General features: G+C 35.7%; 1 protein-coding gene across 1 annotated transcript in view; it reads left to right on the top strand.

Annotated features, from left to right (window-relative positions):
• LOC141488323 (mitochondrial adenyl nucleotide antiporter SLC25A24-like) overlaps nt 1-22603 on the top strand; it is a 43544-nt gene that overhangs the window by 4590 nt on the left and 16351 nt on the right. Inside the window, exons 2-4 of the mRNA XM_074188310.1 lie at nt 12999-13125; nt 15923-16010; nt 19025-19133. Of these exons, the coding sequence (XP_074044411.1) occupies nt 12999-13125; nt 15923-16010; nt 19025-19133 (324 nt within the window). The remainder of the gene's footprint in view (nt 1-12998; nt 13126-15922; nt 16011-19024; nt 19134-22603) is intronic.

Below are 22603 nucleotides of genomic sequence, written 5' to 3'. Positions count from 1 at the left end.
TTAGTCATGAGGACTGGCTTAGGCAAAGTTGAGGAGTTGGGAAAAGGCATGATGAAATTGGGGAAGTCATTCTCTTTTCTTTTATCCATTAAACTTCCTCTTTCACCCCAAATTGTTACCAAACTTCCTTCATCCTTTAGCTCTGAAGTTGTTCTCTCCCATAGAATATTCTCTTTCCTTGTTTCTACCTCTTAGAATTCTTAGCTTCCTTCCTTCAAGACTTAACTAAGGGGCATCTAGGAGGCACCACTTGACCCCATTGCTTTGTAAAAACCTAAAAAAAATGACAACTCAAACACAACCTTCTGCAGGAGGCCCTTTCTTGTCCTGGTTGATAATGCCCTCTCCTCTAAGGTTGCTTTGTGTCTGATCTATATGCATCTTCTTTGTCCCTACTTCTTATGTACATGTTGTCTCCCTCCATTAAAGACTGATAAAGTACTGACTTTACCCTTATTGTGTGTCTGGCACTGTGAAATAAAAAATACAAATAAAAAGAAAAACAATTCCTACCCTCAAAGAGCTTACATTCCAATTGGCAAAGACAGCACATAAAAAGGGAAATGAAAAGGTTGGGGTGGGGGTAGAGATTGGAAAAGTCCCAAGTCAGGAGGTAAGTTACATTAGAATGTAAGCTCCTTGAAGGTAGGTGCTTTTTTTTAAGGTTTTTTTGCAAGGCATTGGGGTTAAGTGACTTGCCCAAGGCCACACAGCTAGGTAATTATTAAGTGTCTGAGGTCACATTTGAACTCAGGTCCTCCTGACTCCAGGGTCGGTGCTCTATCCACTGCGCCACCTAGCTGTCCCTGTAGGTGCTATTTTCAGTGTTTTCTTTGCATCTCCAGAATTCAGCCTGACTCACAATGAGTCAAAGGTTATACTTTGTGATGGATAAATCTTTGTTTCATAGTTTTGTTTTTGTTTCTTGCTTTTAGGGAATTCTTTTCTCTGGAAGATACTTATGTCCCTGATCTTTACCATACTTTATTTGCTTCTTCTCTAATGTCTCTAATGTGTATGGAAATGAGGAGGAATTATCTTTGTTACATTGTGACTTCTGGATCTTTTTGCAGCCATTATCACTCAGCAAATTTTTCTCATTTGTGGTTCACTTCATCATCTCTTATCCTCTGATCCAGGTCCTTGTTGCTGTGTTCTTCTGGTCTCCACTTCCCCTCCTTTTTCTAGGAGTTTAGTCCCTGGCCATTCCAATCCCTACCCTCATACTTGGGAACTTCATAGATTTTGATGTCTCTTCAATTTGGACAGGTCATCTATATCCCAGACTTTCATGACCACTAATTTCATTCATTACCCCTCTATTGTCACCATCTGGTATAACTGTGCCACATCCATAATTTTGAACTCCTGAAATTCTTCTCTCTGAACATAATCCTCTGTCCTTCTAGCTCTTCCTCTTCATCACTACTTCTCAATCTTTTCTTGTTCTCACTCCAGCTTCCTGTCTCTCTGCCTCTCCCTGTTTTTATCTCCTTAATGGAGATGGTGGGGTCCATCTGCAGTGAACCACCTTTTCTCCCCACCTAAAATCCCTTCTATATTTTTGTCCATCTTTTTAGTCCTAATTCTGAGCAAGATATGATTTTTTTTTTTGCCCAGGGTTCTCCACCTATCCCCCTCATCCCCTTCTAAGAACTTGCCTCAATAACCATTCCTGATTTCTCTCTCTTTGTCAGTATCTCCTTATCTAATTCCCTACTTTCTACAAAAATACTTATTTCCATTGAATCTGCACAAAAGTTCTTCATTGACAATGCCATATCATCCTATATTTCTTTTTTTCCCCTTCCAAACTCCCTGAAAGAATTCTCTACATGGGCTGCTCCTAATTCTTCCCCTATGGCTTCTGGTTTCTGACTCCAACATTTGACTAAAACCATTTTCCCCAAGATTATCAATGATCTCTTAACTATCAAATTCATTTCCTATTACTGGACATGGCTTTCATTTGAAATTATAATTCTTGCATTGTAGCTAACCTGGGACAGATGGAAAAAAAGGTTGAGATCAGAACATAAAGAACCTGGAATGATATCTCCAATCTTAGATTTTAGTGTCACCCAGAACTGTGTCATAGCTAAAATTTGACCTCTGTAATCTGTAATTATCTACTGCCCTTGAACCTCCCTTTCCCTTAATTCCTATCCAGTGTCCTCATTGTGACCTTTGAGCCCTTAATTCTTCCTTATCCTCCTATTTGCCCCTTCAGTCCCATTTAGACTTCATTTACCTCCCTGTACATCTAGCCTGGACTATTATTTCAATGATTCTTTAAAGCATATGCTAGAATCCCACCATGTCTTTATATCCTGCTTTTTTCCTCAGCCTTGGTCATCCCAAATCTGTCCTGGCTATTCACAGTCTTCTGTACCTCAGACCTTCTCTGAAATCTCACCCCCTAAGTCTTCTCCTTCCCTCTTATCTTAGAGAAAGAGATGTTTTTCTACTTGCCCTATGATACTCTTGAAAACTGTATAGTCATCAGTATTCCCTCTCTCTCATAAATCTTTATTTTTCCCCTTCCATTTTGACAGGCCATTCCCCTTTGCCTCCTTTAACCTCTCTATCCCTTTAGTCCCCCATTATAAATCTCTCCTTTTATTTTTTCCTGAACTTCTTGAAAAAAAAATAGTCTTTATTCTCTGGAGTTTGCCTTTCCCCATTCTACTTCTTCCTCAACCAATCATAGAATTTATTTAGTTAAAAGCTTTATTGATGCCTTTTGTTTTCACATCACAGTTATTTCCTACTTTACTACTCAGCCCTTCAGAATTCATCTTTCTAACCAAGAAAAATACTGATGTATAACCAATTGACAGCAATCAATTCTGATTATATAAACCTTATTCTCCACCCATACTTCTCTGTTCCTCCTCTGAAGTGTGCTCCAGGACCAGGATTGGTCTTTACACTTAACCAGTGTTCCCTCATTACTGTTGTTAACCATGTATAGTGTCTTCTTTCTTCTGTTTATTTCATCACAGCATAGCTCTGGAGCCTGAAGGGACCTCAGAGGTTGAGTATAACTCCTTTAGTTTGCAAATGAGGAAAATATGGCCCAAGAAGCTTGTGATTTGCCCAAGGTCTCTTGGGTGATAAATATTAGAGTTGGGATGTGAAACCATATCTTCTTACTCTGGAGTCAGGGCTATTATTTTGGCTCCTTTCAATTCATTTGAGCATTCATGTATATTTTTGAAATTTTCAAATTTGTCATTTCTTATGGCATACTAGCATCCCATTGCATTCATATAAAATCATTTATTCAGTCATTTTCTACTTTGGGCACATAATTTATTCCTTCTAGATTTTTGCTACCACAAAAAGTGTTTTGTTATCTATGGGAACTTTGTGCCTTTGAATGTATACTTTGCTAGCAGCAAGGTATGCACCATTAGAGAAATTTCTCAAACAATTGTTTCCTATAATTATTGCACCAATTCACAAAATTTCTCAATGTTTCCCATAATGATTGCACCAATTTACATCTCTTTCCACATTGTATAGTGCTTGGCTTCTCATAATCTGGCCAATATTGACTTTTCCCATCTTTTACCATCTTTGCTATTGTGAGGGACTTGAGATTAAACCCTAGAGTTGTTTTGATTTGTATTAGTTTTATGCTTTGTATTCATGTGACCCTTGAGATCATAGAATTTAGACCTAAAGAGCATCTGAGAAATCTTCTAGTTAGGGATTCTTAACTTTTTTCTACTTTTGGCAGAATAATTAATTTTTAAATGAATTAAACAATTTAAACAGGATTATAAATGTAACAATTATATTGAAATTATATTGAAATATAGTTATCAAAATGTTCTTGGTTCCCATGGTAACTTTAGAAGAACCAGGTATGTCAGTTGACTCAAATTTTTTTTGAATCCTGAAATTGAAAATATTTAAATATTTCATTTTCATTTTGTTTTTAATAGCTTTATTATCAACATTCTTTACAGTTTAAAGATTTTTAAATAAGAAAAGAAGTGAAATATAGCTCTACCTGTAAAATCTAGATTGGTCAAATAATGCTTTTGCTTAAGGTTTGCAATGAGCTTTACATATTTTATTTCATTTGATCTCACAACCACTCTGGGTGGTGGTGGTGGTGGTGGTGGTGGTATTATTTCTCTGGAAATCTTAGCTTTTGGACTTTTACAATTTTTGTCAAATTTTTTATTTTTTCCAATTACATGTAAACAATTTTAACATTCATTTAAAAAAATTTTCTCTCTCCTTTCTCCACTCTCATTGAGAAAAATAAGTAATTTGATATACATAATATATATGCAGTCATGCAAAACATATTTCCAAATTAGTCATGTTGTGAAAGAAAATACAGATCAAAAAAATTCCCAAGGAAAACAAACTGAAAAATATATACTTTAATTTGCATTTATACAATACCAATTTTTTTCTGTGGAGAAGGTTAGCATTTTTATCATGATTCTTCAGAAATATCTTTAATTATTATATTCTTGAGAAGAGCTAATTAATTCATAGTTGATCATTGTGTGATATTGTTGCTATATTGTATCACATTCTCCTGTTTCTGCTTTCTTCATTTGTATCAGTTCGTCAGTTTGTATAAGTCTTCCAGTTTTCTCAAAGCATCCTCCTTGTTATTTCTGATAGCACAATGGTATTCCATCACAATCATATACCACAACTTGTTCAGTCATTCCTTAATTAATGGTCGTTCTCTAATTTTCCAGTTCTTTTGAACTTTTATGAGCTACTGTAACAAACTAAAAATAGAACTTTTTGAATCAGTGAATTGCCACATAATCTCTTTTGTGGACTAATGTTTTATTACTTTGACATGTTTACAATGTCCTGGCTGACACATTAAAAAAATTTTCACAGATCTTCACCACCTTAAAAAAAATTTATGCAGATCAAGGAACTGGGACTGGGGGAGATTAAGTGACCTTCCCAGGGTCACAGCCCCCCACTTAGTAAGTGTCTGAGGCCAGATTCAGACTTAAGTCTTCTTCACTTCAAGTCATTATACCACTTAGCCTACCACTTACCAACTTTGGGAAAAGTCATTTATCCTCTCTAGGTTCCATTTTCCTCACTTGTAAAATGGATGGGTCTAGATTGGGGTTCATTCTCTCTCTCTCTCTCTATCTATCTATATGTACTAGCTTTATTATTCTTGCTATTGAGCAAAAATGATCTCTGATTTCCACCCCAGTGCTCTTTCCACTATATAATCAATCAAAGCTTGTGTTTGTTGTGTTTGTGTGTGTATCTGGAGTGAATTCCAAAGTGGAATGGTTTAGAGGGAGGTCTTCAAATTGATTCTAGATTACTGTTGGGCATGTTGGCTTGAGGATTTCTTTTGGAAATAGATTAGATCAAGTGGTTGCTGAGGTCCCCTTTGAGCTCTCAAAATTATGTGATTCTGTGAATCACAGTTCCCAATAGGACTTGATCAAATATTGTTCTGGGCCATTTAATGCCCTCACCACTTTGTCCTGACCAAAGCACAAAATTCACATGAGAGGAAGACTGAGGACAACAGCTTCATGGACAGAATCAGGTTAGTCTGGGTTAAGAGCAATATTACCCTGTGTCTAAGACTTGGTTCATCTGCATTGACAATAATCCAGGGATTTTGAAGTAGAGCCATTGAGATAGAAACTGGATCTGTGATTATACCAACACAGGAAACTCCCTGATTCAGAGACTCTATTTACCTATGTAAAATAATGCCTTCTTTGAAACTTTTACGGAGAATAGCAACTTCTTCCCAATACCTCAGGCTCAATCAAGGGATCATTTTCAATTCCTTACCCCCCCCCCCCCAAGTCTAACAATTTGTTGTCTGGGCTTTCTTAATGTCGCCTTTTCAACATCTCTCTAATAATACTTTCCATTTTCTCTTTGGACACTGCCACTGTTCTCCTGCGGGCCACTAAGACCTCATGCCTGACTATTACAATAATGTGATGGTGGGTCTGCCTGCTTACTTCAAACCTCTCTTGGCTCCAATTTACCCTCCATTCAGCTGTCAAAGAGATTTACTCAAAGTTCAGGTCCTACCTTGTCACCCCCCTTAAACTATGACTCTATCAAGGACCAAATTCAAAGTCCTCTCCAAACCCTTCATAACCTACCTCCTTACACCCCCCCCCCCCCCCCCCGCAATGTCCTAGTCTTGTTTTACTCTCTGACACTAGCCTCACACTGTTTTAGGAATAAGCCAGTCCATCTCTTGGTTTGGAGCATTTTTCTCTGACTTTCCTTCCTGCTTGATAGCTGGCTTCCTTCAAGTTCCAAAAAAATCTTACCTTCTACAAGCAAGCCTTTCTTGATACCTCTTCATTCCAGTGTCTTCCCTCTATTCTTTCTCATTTATCATAACTATATATCTTGTTTATACTTATTTGCTTGCTTTCTCCCCCATTAGATTGTCAACTCCTTGAGGGCAGGGACTATCTTATGCCTTCCTTTGTATCCCCAGTGCTTAGCACAGTGCTTAACTCATAGTAGGCATTTAATAAATTCTTATTGACTAATTGAAACAGTATAGAAAGGTGCTTAGAGCATTAGAAGTTAAATGTATTGTTCAAGGTTATAAAACTAGTGTTAGAGGAATTTCCTGAGTCTGGTTCTCTATCCTCTAGTTATACTGCCACTGAATGACCCCAGTAATAACCAGGGAAGCATTCAGTAAAGGTATACCCTTTGAGGGCTGGGCCCTTATGGTTGTTGCCCCCATGTGTCAAGACTTTTGTGATCCTCAGTTTACTGAGTTATCTCTTTAGTGCAGTCAATATAAGCTTCCCTGAGTTTTGAATTGAGGTCACATTGTACTTATCCCAAAATAACTTTGGTTTGCGGGTAGGGAGAAGTAAGGGAAGGATTGATTAATTCATTTTATCACATGTCACATGTCACAAATTTGTACTGAATTGAATTAAATTATTTGTTATACACTCTAGGACTTCTTCATATTTACAGTTTATGAAGTTAAATAAGACATGACTAGTTAATGATTTCTATTAAACTTTAAAAGAAATGAGTTACTGTCACCCAATTTTAAAATGTTATTAGTGGGTTACTGAATTCTACCTAATTTGTTTTCATCCATACTATTGCTCATAATTCCATTATTCATTGGAATGTTTATGAAGTTGCCTGGGGTCAATTTGTTCGTGAAGCTGTCAGGGAATATGTGAGCTCCTTTTGCCCAGATATGATAGAGATCTGAGAAGAGCAAGTAGAGTTTTGAGCTAAGAATGCAAAATAAGATAATCAAAATTTCTTGGTTACTGGTCAAAGTTAGGTTTTGACTTGGCTATTTATTACCTTGGGACCTCAGGAAAGGCCCTTTCACTCCCTGAACCTCAGTTTCCTCTTCTTGAAAAGGAATTTGGATCAGGCCATCTTTCTGCTCTGTCCCAGCTCTATAATTCTCCATTCTATGAAGGTAAGCTTCTTGTCTAAAGTAACTATTTTGTTATGTTTTTAGCTTTATTTCCTCAGGGCCTACCATATATTTAACAGTAAGGGTGTTGTTCTTTCAGTTTGCAAAACCTTTACAAATATCTCTTTTTATCCTAATGACTATCGTGAGAGGCAGGTGCCCAAATTATTCCATTTTAGAGATGAGGAAGCTGAGGCAGATAGAGGTTTAGTAATTTATCTGGGTCACAGAACTAGTATCTGAGACTGGGTCCTTGGGTCTCCCTTACTCCATAATCTGGAAAGAGCTGAACCTGGATTTGTAACCTATTTTTGTGTATCTTATTAATAAAGTTTTTAACTAAAAACACTTATTAAAAAGAACATATATATAAAGTTTTATTTATATGTTATATGTATACATGATGATATATTAATTTATAGATTATATTGATTATTAATATATTATAATTTATATTTCATGTGATAAAATATATAATTTTTATGATCTATTGTATATATTATATATTATTTAAATATATGTATTTGTCTATATGTAAGTGTATATTATATATATTATATATATATATATATATCTGTGTTGTTTCTGATTCTGTGAATGATAACTTTTAAAATGACTGTCATTTTAAACAACTTTATCTAGTTAAGAAGGTGATCAGGAGGAAAGCAATGGGGGAATAGTTTGGATTTGCCTAGCCAGGTGAAGGAATGGGAGGAAAAAAGAAAATCAAACAAACCAAAAACCTAGAATTGGACTCTGCAAATTTGTGTTCAAATCCTAGTTTTGATCCTTTACGACTTGTATGATTTTGAGAGATTACTTTTTCTCTTTAGGCTTCTGTTTTCTCATTTGTAAAATGAGCAAGTTATATTGGATGATCCCTAAGATCCCTTCCATCCCTAAATCACTGATCCCCTCTGATGGAAAGAAATGATAGTGGAGTTTCTAATATAGATATTTGCTATGCCTTGTGTGCTACCCCCCAATTTTCCTTTCAATTTCTGCTACATTGGAATCCCTATAATAAGTATTGATGTAGCATGTGAAAAGGTTGTAAATATGCTAGTTCTGTAGGAGTCAGAAAATGTGGGTCAGAATTCCAGCTCTGCTACTTAGTTGCTGTGTGACATGCATGTTACTTCATTTCTCTCTGCCATAGCTTTTCTGTGAAATGTAGCCCAGCTTACCTCAGAGAATGTGCTCCTTCTTTCCTTCTCCTTTCTCCACCTCTCCCTTCTTCTGTCCCCCCTCCCCTCTCCTGACACCCATGTCCGCCTCATTATTAAATTCTTGAATGCATGCACAGTGTTGTGTTCATTCTTTGGTTCTCACTCTCTTCCACCTTTTACAGTGTTCTGTATGAAACTTAGTAGGTACTTAATAGATGCTTGTTAAATGAAGGAATATCTGTGTGAAACTCAGATGTTTATTGGATGATTGGTAAATGAAAGACTAGCTTTTAAAATTTTTTAATTCAAACCTTCTAATAATCTAGTCTAGGCTTCCTTACAAAGGAATCTCATGTTAATGAGAATTCACCATATAGCTTTCTTTCAAATGAAAATGGCTAAATCTAAAACTTCCAATTCATTCACAATATATTACATCAAAACAAGTATTATCATCACGTTTCAAAGGGGCAGCTGAGCATAAGTGGATAGAAGTGGATGAACTCTTATCACATGTGACCACCCAGCTGGAGCAAGTTCCTAAAGGTCACTGGGGCTCCACAGATGATATGGCACCAGAGGGCTTTGCTCACAGGTTTAATTATTTCTCCTGAAATCTTTGTGGAGAATGACTGAGCTCCTTCTCTTTTTGAAGTGACAAATATGAAGGTTCCATTTGCTAATCAATTAAGAAAACATCTAGTATTTTTGGAAGTCTTGTATCTGTCTCCCAGATACACAGGAGGCAGTGGGTGCATTTGAGTTAGTCCTTTCCCCTTATAGAGGTCATTTTCCTGCAATCCCAGTGGAAATTAGACTAATAATATTATATGAAACATGCCAAATTGTGAGGCATCAGATCCTAAAAATTTGGTCCTAAAAGCTTCAATTCTTCCTGTAAATCTAATTGTGCTCTCTTTTGTATTATGGTCATCTGTGTGTGTGTGTGTGTGTGTGTGTGTGTGTGTATGTGTGTCTTATTTTCCTTATTAATAAATAACTCACATTTATGGGGAATTTTAAATTTGCAAAGCACTTTCCAAGCATTATCTAATTTGATCCTTATAGTGATCTATGTAGCAGGTATTTACCATCACTCCAGTTTTACAGATCAGAAAATTGAGGTCTGGATTGGTTTAAATGACATCTACAGTTATAAATGTTTGAGCTAGGGTTTGAACAAAGTCATCTTTCTGTTTATTCAACGAATTTCTTTTAAAATATTCATTCCAGTCACGGAAGCATCCCTCCTGATCCCTTAGGCCTTGGTGCCTGTCAACCTATTCCTTTTTATACCTTTTCCAGCATCTTGGTTCAACAAGTGATTTCTAATCTGTGAAGTATTTTTAATCTCTCCCTTGCCAATGGATCCTTAAATTGTCAATTCATAAATATTTATTAGGTACCTACTATGTATCAAGCACATTTGCCTAGAAAGAGATAGCCATCAATATTAAAAAACCTCCCTTTACCCTTCAACCCTAGTCAACATACTATTCCCTCTAATAATAATAATAAATAACATTATTAAACATGAATAATAGCAATGATAGCAATGCTAACTAACATTTATAGAATGCTTGCTAATGTGCTAAGCCCTCTCCAGATATTATTTTCTTTATTCTCATAAAAACCCTAGAAGGTGGGTACTATTAGTACCCTTATTGTAGAATCCCGGGCAGGCCCAGTGCTGATGGGCATTGAGATCAGGGCTATGAGTGACTGGGAAACTTCCAGCCTTGGTGGGATAGAGGAGACCTGATTTCAAAAGAAAATAGGGTAAAAGAAATATTGTAGAAAGTAAAGACAGAATGTGGGGGTGATTTTTATGAGATCATGATCCAGAAAACTAGATGTAATTTTAGAAGCAAAATATGAAAATGTGTCACTATTTCTTAGCTCAGATTTTCACTTATAAGAGAATACATAAAATAGCTACAATAAAATTTTATGACATAGCAACTTCAGTCAGATTCCCATTTATCAGTCTGTCAACCTGCATTTCCAAGCTCCAAACTATGGGTTGGGCTTTTAATAGTATCTAAAATGAGAAGCATTTATAGCTCATTATCCAACAATGCCAAATTAGGTAGATTAGAATGGTGAACTATAGTAACTCTTCAGTTTGGCCTGTAGGCTAGTATACTTGATGGAATTTATTGTTCAATTAGACCTGTGACACAATTCTCTTGTGGTGACAAATGGGATGTAGTTTTTTTTTCTTTGACATAATTTTTTGGTTGCTTTTATTATTTTTTATGATAAAAGTAACCTGAAAATTATAGCAATTCCAAATTTTAGAAGTCTTAATATTTTCTTATCTCTTCTATTAAGTCTAGGAATAAGAATTCATATTTTTTCTTTTTTTTTTAAGTTTTTTTTCAAGGCAATGGGGTTAAGTGGCTTGCCCAAGGCCACACAGCTAGGTAATTATTAAGTGACTGAGGCCAGATTTGAACTCAGATATTCCTGACTCCAGGGCCGGTGCTCTATCCACTGCACCATCTAGCCGCCCCAGATTATTTCTGTGGTAGAATTTTAATGTTCATTGATTTCATATTTGTCATTATTTTACTACTTAGAAAATTACCTTAGACTGACTGTGGTGGCCCACATCTATAATTCCTGATGCTGGTGGTGGTTGAGGCTGGTGGATCATTTAAATTCAGGAGTTCTAAGCTACAGTGAGTTAAAACAAGATGGTGCACTCCTGTGAACTGGAGCGCCATTAGTCTACTTAAAGAGGCATGAATTGGCTCAAGTTAGAAAAAGAGCAAATAAAAGTTCATCAGTCAACATGGGATCAAGTTAACAAGTGATACTGCACTTTTATCCTAGGTGAGATATCTCAAAAAAAAATCCTTTCAAATACATTCATTTTTCTATCCATCCATTTATCCAAAAACATTTCAGAATTATACTGTTGACTTGAGTTGAACTTGCAGTCTCTAAACCCCCAGATCTTTTTTTTTATATAAATAAACTGCCATCTTCTACTTGTAAAATAGTAAGAGGTTAAATTCATTCCTCTTAATTTCAGTTTAATAGATTTGGCCCAAGTGTACTAGCTAGTCAAGATCTATTGGCATCCTGCCTCTGATTTCCGTGTTTCTTTTACCCTGGTGCCAACTCTAAATGTGATAAGCTTTCCTTCTACATTTATCAAATTTGAATTCACTACAAAGCACAATTCTAAGAGCTGAAGGTATATAAAGACAAATAAAACATCTCTGAACTCAGGAAATTTTCAGCCTCATAAAACATGCACACAAATAAACATACTGCAGCTTACAGTTTGATAAATGCATGAATGGCATAGAATATCAAAAGGACAGAGTTTTTCTGACTTGGTAGTGGTGAATACATCTCCAAGTACAGATTTATCAGTTTCTCTCATTTTATGACACCTCAGGCAATAGCTGAGAGTTAATATCTCCATTTTATCTCCTTTTTCTGGCAAATCTCTTCAGTAAGGCACATTCATTGTCCTGCATTTCACCACTTCTCCTTATTTCTATTTATTGAGTTTTGAAAAAGTTTCTGGACCTCTCCTTCCTCTGGTTTTCATAAATATGAAGCATATTATATAATTAAATGAAGTTTCAGGAGATATTGTGGCTTATACATTTGTAAATTTTTTTCAGAAGTTCTGGGAGTTCAGAAGGTTTGGGAGATTTCATTGTTACCATCTGCAGTTTGGAAGGTGGTTGCATTGGTGGTCTGTCATCACTATTGTTGGTGGAACAGCATTAGCAGAGCTATTTTCTACACAGGGAGTTCCCTGTCTTAATGAGATCAAGCCTCCTGACCCCTTTCTCTCTCTCCAAGAAATAAAAGCAATAGTGATAATAGCTACTGTTTACAAAGTGAGCACTTTCCTAGTAACCACCCTGTGAGATAGAGGGCTAATTTTAGCACAAACAAATGAATACTCACTTTTGCAGTGGGCCCCAGAAGGCACTCAGAGATAAACTTTGTTTTTTTTAGCTCTTGCATCTTTGAGTCTTCCTAGAGAATCCTTTTCTGTCCAATACACTCAAAGATCATAGGTTCCTCTCCAATTGATTTTATTGAAAATTGTGAAAATTGCTCCTTTGCTGTTTCAGTGTAAAACAGTTTGAATGTCAGAATTCAAAATCTTTGATAGTGGAATGATGACTAGTATTCTAGTGTTGTGCCAAGTTCAGAAACGGTATGTGTGATGGGGGAGTTGGGGGAATGCTTGACCAGTGAAGCTGTGATCTGGAAAATCAAGGTGAATTTAGAATTTTTTTCATGAACTTAAGGTTACTTAAGAAAGGTTAGACATCATTTAGCACTATAAACAGCATCCCAGATTTTAAACTTCTCTGTCTTTTTTTTATTCTTTGCAGAAAATTTTCAGGACTGGCGATACCAACCTTGATGGACATTTGGACTTTGAAGAATTTATGAAATACCTTAAAGATCATGACAAGAAGATGAAGTTGGCATTTAAGAGTCTGGACAAAAATAATGATGGTGTGTTTCATTTTCTATTTACTACTTGGTCTAGAAATGAAAGATGAATGTCTATTCTAAAGTCTTTAGCTTCTCAAATGTTAGGAGAGAGAATGAAGAACAGCCACAAGAGTGTACAGATTGTGGAGTTAGAGAATTGCAATTCTGCCCTAGATACTAGTGTCAGATACCAGTGTCAGCTCAGTTATTGTCTCTGGACCTCATTTATTCATCTAGAAAGGGAAGAGATTAGACAGGTGACTTCCGATGTTCCTACCATGGATCTATGATATACTCGACTCCTTTTATCAGGCTAAATACACATTCACATATACACACACAAAAACAATTACAACCATATCTCTGATCCAGAAGAGACAATTTCTTTGTATTATTGTAGCTCTTGCTTTATCTGCAGGAAAGTATTTTTTAAAGGTATAAGTCTGATTTGGCCACCCAACTGAGACTGAAAGTTTAAGTGACTTACTTGCCCAGGGTCACACATCTAGTAAGTACCCAAAGTAGGATTAGAACCCAGGTTTTCTTGACTCCAGATCCAGTGTTCTATTACACTATACTGTTTCACCAAGTTTGTTGTTATTTTGTTATTCAATAGTGTCTGACTCTTTGTGACCCCCATGGACCATGCTGTTCATGGGGTTTTCTTGGCAAGGGAACTAGAGTGGTTTGCCATTTCCTTTTCTAGTGAATTTAAGGCAAATGGAGATTAAGTGACTTGTTCAGGGTCTCACAGCTAGTAAGTGCCTGGGATCAGATTTGAACTTGGTTCTTCCTGACTCCCCTTAAGTTAATTATAGGACAATTTGTTTTTGCAAGGCAAGGGGGTTAAGTGACTTACTCAAGGTCACACAGCTAGGTCATTATTAAGTGTCTGAGGTCGAATTTGAACTCAGGTCCTCCTGACTCCAGGGCCAGTGCTCTATCCATTGTGCCATCTAGCTGCTCCTCCACCCATCTAACTACCTCCCCAGGACAAATTTAAAAAATATTTATTTTTAATTTATGTAATAAAACAAGCATTCCCCAAAATAAGTATAGAAATGGAATATCCCACTTGAAGGAATGAGAGAAGTAAGCTATTTCAACATCATTATAAAAACAAAATGAAGAATCCCCAGAGAAAAGCTAGTCTTAAGTCCAATGGTTCTCACTTTTTTCATGCCATGAACCCCTTTTGAAATCTACTGAAGCCTATGGCCTCTCCTCAGAATAATATTTTTAAATACATAAAATAAGATACATGGGATAACAACATATAAAGTATGTTGAAATATAGTTATCAAAATATATATAAATATATATTTATATAAATATATAAATATATTCACCTCAGGCAGATTTCTTCTTTTAAAAAAATTTTGGCATGTAATAATATACATATATATGTAATAAAACAAGCAATAATTTTCACAATTTTGAATAAATAGATGATTGGACATAATATTGCAAATCTACTATGTACAACTTGCTATTTCTTTTAAATTTATAAGTAAGTTATTATGTAAATTTCTTTTCTCCTCCTTTTTTCTTCCCTCCTCCCACCCCTGTTCTAAATATGTATACGTAAAATTATTAAACACATAATTCTATTTATCATTTCATTCTCTGGACAAAATTAAGTTGAAGGATGAATAACAACAACTATCCAGGGTCAAGGGAGAGATACAAATATAAAGACATTTGTTACCCTTAGGGATTAAATTATTGTAGGGAGAGATATGACATGAGCACAAATAAATCTTCTTACAAAATAGATGTTTCTAGGTGGTGCAGATGAATTAGGGAGTTGGAATCCTGCCTCAGACAGTACTAGGTGTGACACCAAGAAAGTCACTTCACCACTCTCACACATAAAATGGGAATAATAATAGCATTTATCTCAATAGGTTATTCTGAGGATTAAATTATATATATATATATATCATATAGTTATATATTTATTATAGTAAATGACTTGCTTGCCCAGTAAATAAATAAAATATATTTATTATAGTAAGAAATAATATAAATAACAGTTATATAAATTAAAAAATAAATATGTTAATATGTAAGATGCTATATAAACCTTAAAGCATACTAGAGATCTTTGCCTTTATCACTGATGTTAAATTAGAATCTATGGACATAAGAGCAGTTTAATGTGCTCAAAATTAGATGAAGGATTAAAGTCACCACCAACTCAGAATCAGGAATTCATGGAGGAGGTAGCATTATAGCAGTGAAAGGATCAGGGTGTTCAAGGTATAGGTAATAATGTTAATGAAGGTGTGGAGATGGGAAAGTGTGGGATGGGCTTGAAGAATGATAAGTAATCCAAAAGGGTTGAAGTATGGAGGGAGTAGTATGAGCTAAAGCAAAATAGGATGGGGTCATGTAATGGGAAGCTTGGAATTCCATTCTAAGCAGTATCTGTTGAACAAATAATGAAGTCTATAATTATTTTCTATCCCCCACATTGTTTCTACCACAACGCTAGCTAGGTAGGTAGTATGTATGTGATAAACACTAGTAGTGTACTGGTAAATACCACTAATAAATACTTGTAATTAGATTGAAAGCAGTTGACTTGGGGAGGATATGGCTCTGAAATAGAGACCTAGCTGTTGTCTATATTTTCTAGTAATGTTTTGTATGGGACCTTAACTTCTCTTGGTTTCAAATGAGAACTTGAGTCTCTGTTCTTTAAATAGATCTAGTGAAGAACTTGTAATTGAACTGATAGTTTTCTAGAATTTGTAACATTTTACAATTTGTTTTGGCTTTGGTATGTTTCAATTGGTGAATACTTTTTTTAAAGGAAAAATTGAAGCTTCAGAAGTCATCCAGTCTTTGAAGATCCTAGGCATAAATATTTCCGAACTACAGGCAGAGAAGATTCTGCAAAGGTTAGCCCTCATTCTTCTTTATTATATAATCTTAGTTTTCAGCTTACTATCACATTTTGGAGGCCAAAAGCTGCAAATGCAGATATAAAAAAATGGATCCTTGTGCCAATTGTTCTTTTGTAGTATCTCTATTCTCTTTCTTTTTCCTTCCTTCTTTGGTTTTTGTTTGTTGTTTCAGGGGATTATGGACTTAGAGCTGCACCTTGGCCAACCTATAATTTTAGAAATAAAGATACTGATGCCTAGAAAAGTGACTTGCTCAAGGTCAGAGGCAGGACTTGAACCTGTTTTCTGAATCCAGTTCCAGTGCTCTTTCTATTATAGACATTACCATACTTTTTGCTCCCAGGTATTTTAATTTGTTTGTTTTCCTATCTCTTGGTTAATCAGTTTCTTAAAGGTGGGTATCATGTCTTTTGATCCTTTTTATAACTTCATCTCATTGGCTATTCCAGTTTGTTTATCAGCATCACCATTATCAGGTGATGCATGTATGTCAGACACCAGTTACAGGTGTACTAAATAATTGTTGGCTGCTCAGTTAACTCCAGGTTCCTAAAAGAAGGTGTTTAAAATGTTGGTAGAGAGGCAGTAGATTGATTGAAAAGAAATTCTCTGTCCCTTTGTATCTTTTACAGTAGAGTGGGACAAAAATGCAAAACAGAGGAAGGGATGATGCTATATAGCTTAGAGCCCTTTCTCTTCTGTGAAGACCTGTGATTTAGCTGTATAAAGCCCTGAGATGTTAAATGAGTTACCCAGGGTCATATAACCAGTCTGTATGGGTCTGAGCTGGAACCTGAACCCAGATGTTCCTATCTTTAAAGTTGGCTCTCTATTCATTCCACTGTGCCACCTCAATTAAAGTTATTATAGCTCTATTAATTATAATAATTACTACCCCTCTCTCCCCAAAATAAGTATAGAAATGGAATATCCCATTTGAAGGAATGATAGAAGTAAGATATTTCAACATCATTATAAAAACAAAATGAAGAATTCCCAGAGAAAAGTTAGTCTTATGTCCAATGGTTTTCATTTTGTTCATGCCATGAACCCCTTTGGAAATCTACTGAAGCCTATGGCCTATCCTTCTCAGAATAATATTTTTAAATGCATAAAATAAAATTCATGGGATAATAACATATAAATTATGTTGAAATACAGCATTGAAATATATAAATATATAAATATATTCACCTCAGGTAGATTTCTTTTTTTTTAATTTTCTGTGTTAATTTAATTATATAAATATTCATTTACACATTAATGACAAACCTATTCATCCTCTCCTCCTGGACACTGTAACACTCCACTACATTATCCAACTAATTCTCTCTCTCTCTCTTTCTCTCTCTTTCTCTCTTCCAGAATAATTACTATTCTTCTTTCAAGAGTAAGTAAGAGAAACAGAAAATCACATTTGAAGGCATGAAAAGTAAGACTTTCAAAGGGGTTGAGGCACTCACTCAGATAGACTTCTAACAATGAGCCTCTTCTTGCATGAGTTGTTCCCTGGCCAACAGATAGTGTCACTAGATCCATACCTGAGATTTTTCTTGGTAGATCCTGCCAGGCTTTATACTTAAGTGGCAGAGTCAGGGTCAGTTCCATACAATAATCAGTTGTTAGAATATTCTCTTGGTAGAGATATAACTTAATAGACTGGAAGCAGAAACTTTGATGATCTACAAGTTCATGATCGATTTCTCCCTGCCCCTGCTCCCCTTATCCAAAGGTATAGCAAGAAATATTCCTGAAACCATTGCTGATTAAAATAAGCCAGTTCTGCTAGGACCAGAATGTGGTCTTCTCAACATGCACCCAATTTTAGTATAAGACTCTGTATTAGTTAAGTAGGGATCTGAGTATGGCATTGTACATGGCCATGACTACCAATCATGGAGATTTGTAATGTTGATTTCTTCAGTAATTTTACAAATTTGGTAGAATTTGCATGTTGATAATAATAATTTGAAAGTCTCTCAGAGTGTACTGTATTTTTCCTACTTACCCTCTATCATTTCATCTAGGAAATAGAGAAATGATCTGATAGTAGATGGATTTATAATCATGAAACCTTGGTTCACATCTTCATCTGCTCATTTTTCTTTGTGACCCTGGGCAAATTATTTAACCTCTTTATTCCTCAATTACCATTACTTAAAATGAGAAGATTATACTAACTTTGTCAGGGATACTTATACTGGGGTCCACTGCTTTTCAAAATGATCTGTTTCTTAATCCTAATTATTTTATGCATTGAAAAACGCTATTCTGATAGTGTTATTCTAGCAATAGCACTCATATCAGACTGCCAAAGGGGTGTATGGTTCAAAAAAGAATTAAGAATGTTGATCATTTCAAAGGATTCATTTAGTCATGGTGTGCTGGTAATGTTTAATAGCTGACTCTCTAGAAACAATATATTACAACACACTTTTACATTTACCTGCACTGTTAACTTTTTCTCCATCATTTTCTTAAGTCTAGACAATCAACAAGCATAGATTTAGAGCACTCAACTGATTTTTGAGGTATAAATGCTGATTTAAACTGGCTTCACCATATCACTGCTTCTAACTCTTGATATGAGATTTTGTGATTCTTAGTAATTCTCTTTTAAGTGACTATCTCAGGGATGTGAGATGAAGGGGTGATAGGTGAGGCAGAGCCTCACCTCACCTCTGATTGTAAGGGTTAAATGAATGTACTTATATACCCACCCCTCACCTCATGTCCCTGGATCCTGTTCACATCAAAAGTCTTTTTCATATCCATTATTAAAAAGGGTAAAGTGTATATAATTCTGAATTCGGAGAAATCAACATTATATCCATGGTAGGAGAATGGAAATATTGAGAGGAAGAATTAGAAGACTGCAATGGAGTGAGGGCAAAGACAAATAGAAGCAGACACTGAAAGTCAATGATGGAACTATCAATGCTCTGGATTGATCAGTTATGCTAATTTGATTTTTGTTTATATCAGTCTACATTCTTTTTTATTTTTAGCATTGATGTTGATGGAACAATGTCAGTTGACTGGAATGAATGGAGAAACTACTTTTTATTTAATCCTGCTGAAAACATTGAGGAAATAATTCACTTCTGGAAACATTCTGTAAGTCAGACTGACCTTTTACTCTTTTTTTTTGAAAAAAATTAATGATGTGATATTAAATATAGTTATTGAGGCTGAGTTTGGATTGTCCTTTCTTAGACATATTGTAGAGGACATTCCTGTGTTGTCTGAGGGATTTGATTAGTTAAAATTGAATGACTCTGTGAACTTCTATACCTCCTTCTAACTTTATGATTTTGTAATTTGTTGATCAGATTCTCAAAGATCTTTAAGGTTGAATGACCACTTTGGCATTTCAGAGTTGCAAAAGCTGCCCATTGCTGAAGAGTAGTTTCAGCTACGCCTAGCAGGTAGCAATTGTGGCTTACTGAGTTGGAGGTGTGGTGAGCAGTTTGCTCTCCAGGAAGCTCATGAGATTAGGCAAGATAAGTAAAGCATGGTATCCTAAAGCTGGAGACTGTAAATCTCTGTCCTTTGATCCTGCTATCTTGGATTGCATTGTTCATCAGCTATTTAGCATCTGGAAATAGTTTTTACTTATGTTCTTCTCTGGTATTTGTGAGGTCTCCAAACTGTATTCTGCTGTGCTCAATGGACAAGTCTCTCTCTCTCTGTTACTTCAAAGCATGAATTAATCTATGGTTTTTTTTTAAACCAATGGTTCCATGTATTAATGAATCATTTCCTGTTCCTTTGCCAACACCTAGAAGCTGACCTCACTCACTATGATGAGCTGTTTTTTTGCCTAACAGACTCGTCCCATGGCCTTTCTCTTCCAGAGTCAGGTGGGATGGAAGATTCAGAGACCCAGTTAATTGTTCTCTGAACTGCCCTAGGGAAGTGCAGGATGATATGTCCATAGGTAGAGTGTCACCCAGGTAATTTCTGTAGCACAGAAGACATAGACAAATGTTGCCCTTAATATAAGATAATGAATATTTTCTGAAATTTTGCTTGAGGTCCTGAGTGCACTGGTTATTTGAACTGGTGAGACCACTTTTTAGAGGAATTTGCAAAATTAAAACTCATTTTCCAGATCTGTAGTATCTACCTGAGGGGTGTTTTGAGGATCAAATGATTGATACACACACAAACATACACACACACACACACACACACACACAGTAGTACTATTGCCATCATCCTCATGGGTTGTTGGGATTTATTATAGGATAATAAAACTTTTAAAAGAGTTGATCAATTTTGACCACATTGATATGTTACTAAATGATCTAAGGAGAGTCTATAAGCAGAGAATTTCAGAATTGTAATGTACTTGAAAGGCCATTTAGTTCAACCCATACCTGAAAAGGAATGAATGCCCTCTACAACAGAAGTACCAAACAGTGTCCTTCCCTGAGTATGGCCAGAATTAGATTAAAACATAATTGGGAAATAAATACAAATAAAATGGAACATGCATAATATTAGTATGTGGTCCATAGGTCCCCGTATCGATGATTTAGTGGCCCCAATTTCTATGTGAGTTTGACACCACTGCTCTGCAAGATCATGCTCAAGTGACTGGCCATCATCCAGCTTTGGCTTGGATACCTCCACAGCCCTCAAGTCTGACTTGTAGTTGGTTTGGTTAAACTGAAATAAAATGGAGGTTGGCATGAGTTTTCAAATGAGTCAGTTTTCTATAGCTGTTCACAGATGCCAATGAAATTAGGCTAAAAAAAGATTTCTTTTCTACTGAATAAGGATCACTGTTCACAAAGTCTCTTGTATGTATATGTCAAGAGCTGTATCTGTGTGAGGACTTCAGAATTCTTTATTCATAGATTTTTAACTACTCTAGAAATTAGTATTATAAATTAATAGACAGTATAGAACAGTGAAAAGATTTCTGGACTTGAGAAATCAGGAAACCTGAATTTGAAATTGAACTCCAGCACTGAATATGTGTCTAGGGGGAACTCACTTAATCTTTCTGGGTTTCTGTTTTTCCAGCTTTTTGTGATTTCATTCATATGGTGACAGAGCCTGGAATCCAAAAGACTCATAAAATCCAGCCCCAGACACTCATTAGCTGTTGAAAACCAAAACCAAGAAAACACAGGGAGTCCAGTTGGGGTGCAAACAAAATTATATCAAGTCAGGGTAGGGCCAGGGGGTGGTTTCTTCCCCGATATGTATGTCTAGGAAATATGGCAACTCAAGAAGACAAGTTCAGGGCCCCCCCTCAATGCAGTATGACCCTGGACAAGCCACTTACTTCTGTTTGCCTCAGTTTCTTCACGTGTAGAATGAGCTGGAGAATAAAATGTCAAGTTACTCAAGTATTTTTACCAAGAAAACCCCAAGTAGGGTCATGAAGAATTGGATATGATTGAAAACAACTGAACAATAAAAAGTTTTAGGATACCAAGCTTTACCTATCTCTTGAACTTCTGGGAGGGTGAGGATCTCACAGATGAGACTACAGCAGATGAGCGTACCTCTTGCAACTTCTGAATCAACCTCTGGTCCTAAAGCCTTAGAGATCCCTGAGCACACAGGGAACATATCACAGAATCAGACAGACCTGAGAAGGGACTGAGCAAATAAATTTACAACTGTTTTACAACTAAGAAACTAGTTTTTAAATGACCTGATCAGTGCCACACACTCAGAGAAATAACTTTCTATTCTGAGGCTAGTTCTCTATTCATTATAATTTTTCTCATCTCTATGAAGGGAGGAATCAGACTGTAGTGTATCTATCTGAGGGTTTATTTTTGAGGATCAAATGATTGTTACACACACAGATACATAATTTTATTGTCATCATCCTCATGGCTTGTTGGGAGAAAAGTGTAAACTATAAAGTATTATTTCAATATGGCCCATGATTATAATATACCCTTTAGATAGTACAAGTCTTTTTATCCCCATTTTACAGATAAGGAAATAGAAGCTTAGAGTTATTAAATGATTTATCTAAGATCATGCAATTGAGATCCTGGGCTCAGACTCCAAATTTCTGATTGCAAATCTTAAGACTTGTAAAGAAAGATTCTGGTAAATCATCATACACTATAGAAATTTAAGTCATTATTTATGGATTACTATTAATATTTCTCCAATAAAATCTTTTTGTTCTGTCCTATTATGGCTGAGAGGTGATGTCAGGTTAGGTTAGTGGTGAATATACACAGATGTGTTCTAGAAAGCCTTCAAGAGTGGATGTAATAATGATTCTTCTACTAGTTGTCCAAAGACTAGCCTAAGTTCAGAGAGGTTCATCATTAAGTGGGCAAAACGTTGATGGATTTTTTAGACCCAGCCACTCATTGGAAGGCCACATACCAAAGATCTGCAACCAGTGGAGGAGTATCCACATTAATGAAATTATTATTTTATAATATATTTAGCAATTATTTAAGTCACTAGAAGATTGTTACTAGTATGAATTTTTTATTTACGAGTACATATGGAGCCTTCATATTACTTAACCTAAGTGAGAAACAGTTATCAGAAGGATCTATGATTTCAGCCTCTCAGCATGGGAACTTTCTCCAACA

Source organism: Macrotis lagotis, chromosome 5 (assembly GCF_037893015.1).
Source record: "Macrotis lagotis isolate mMagLag1 chromosome 5, bilby.v1.9.chrom.fasta, whole genome shotgun sequence".
NCBI classification, from domain to species: domain Eukaryota; kingdom Metazoa; phylum Chordata; class Mammalia; order Peramelemorphia; family Peramelidae; genus Macrotis; species Macrotis lagotis.
The sequence above is the reverse complement of the archived record's forward strand: the minus strand, read 5'-3'. Positions and strand labels throughout refer to the sequence as shown.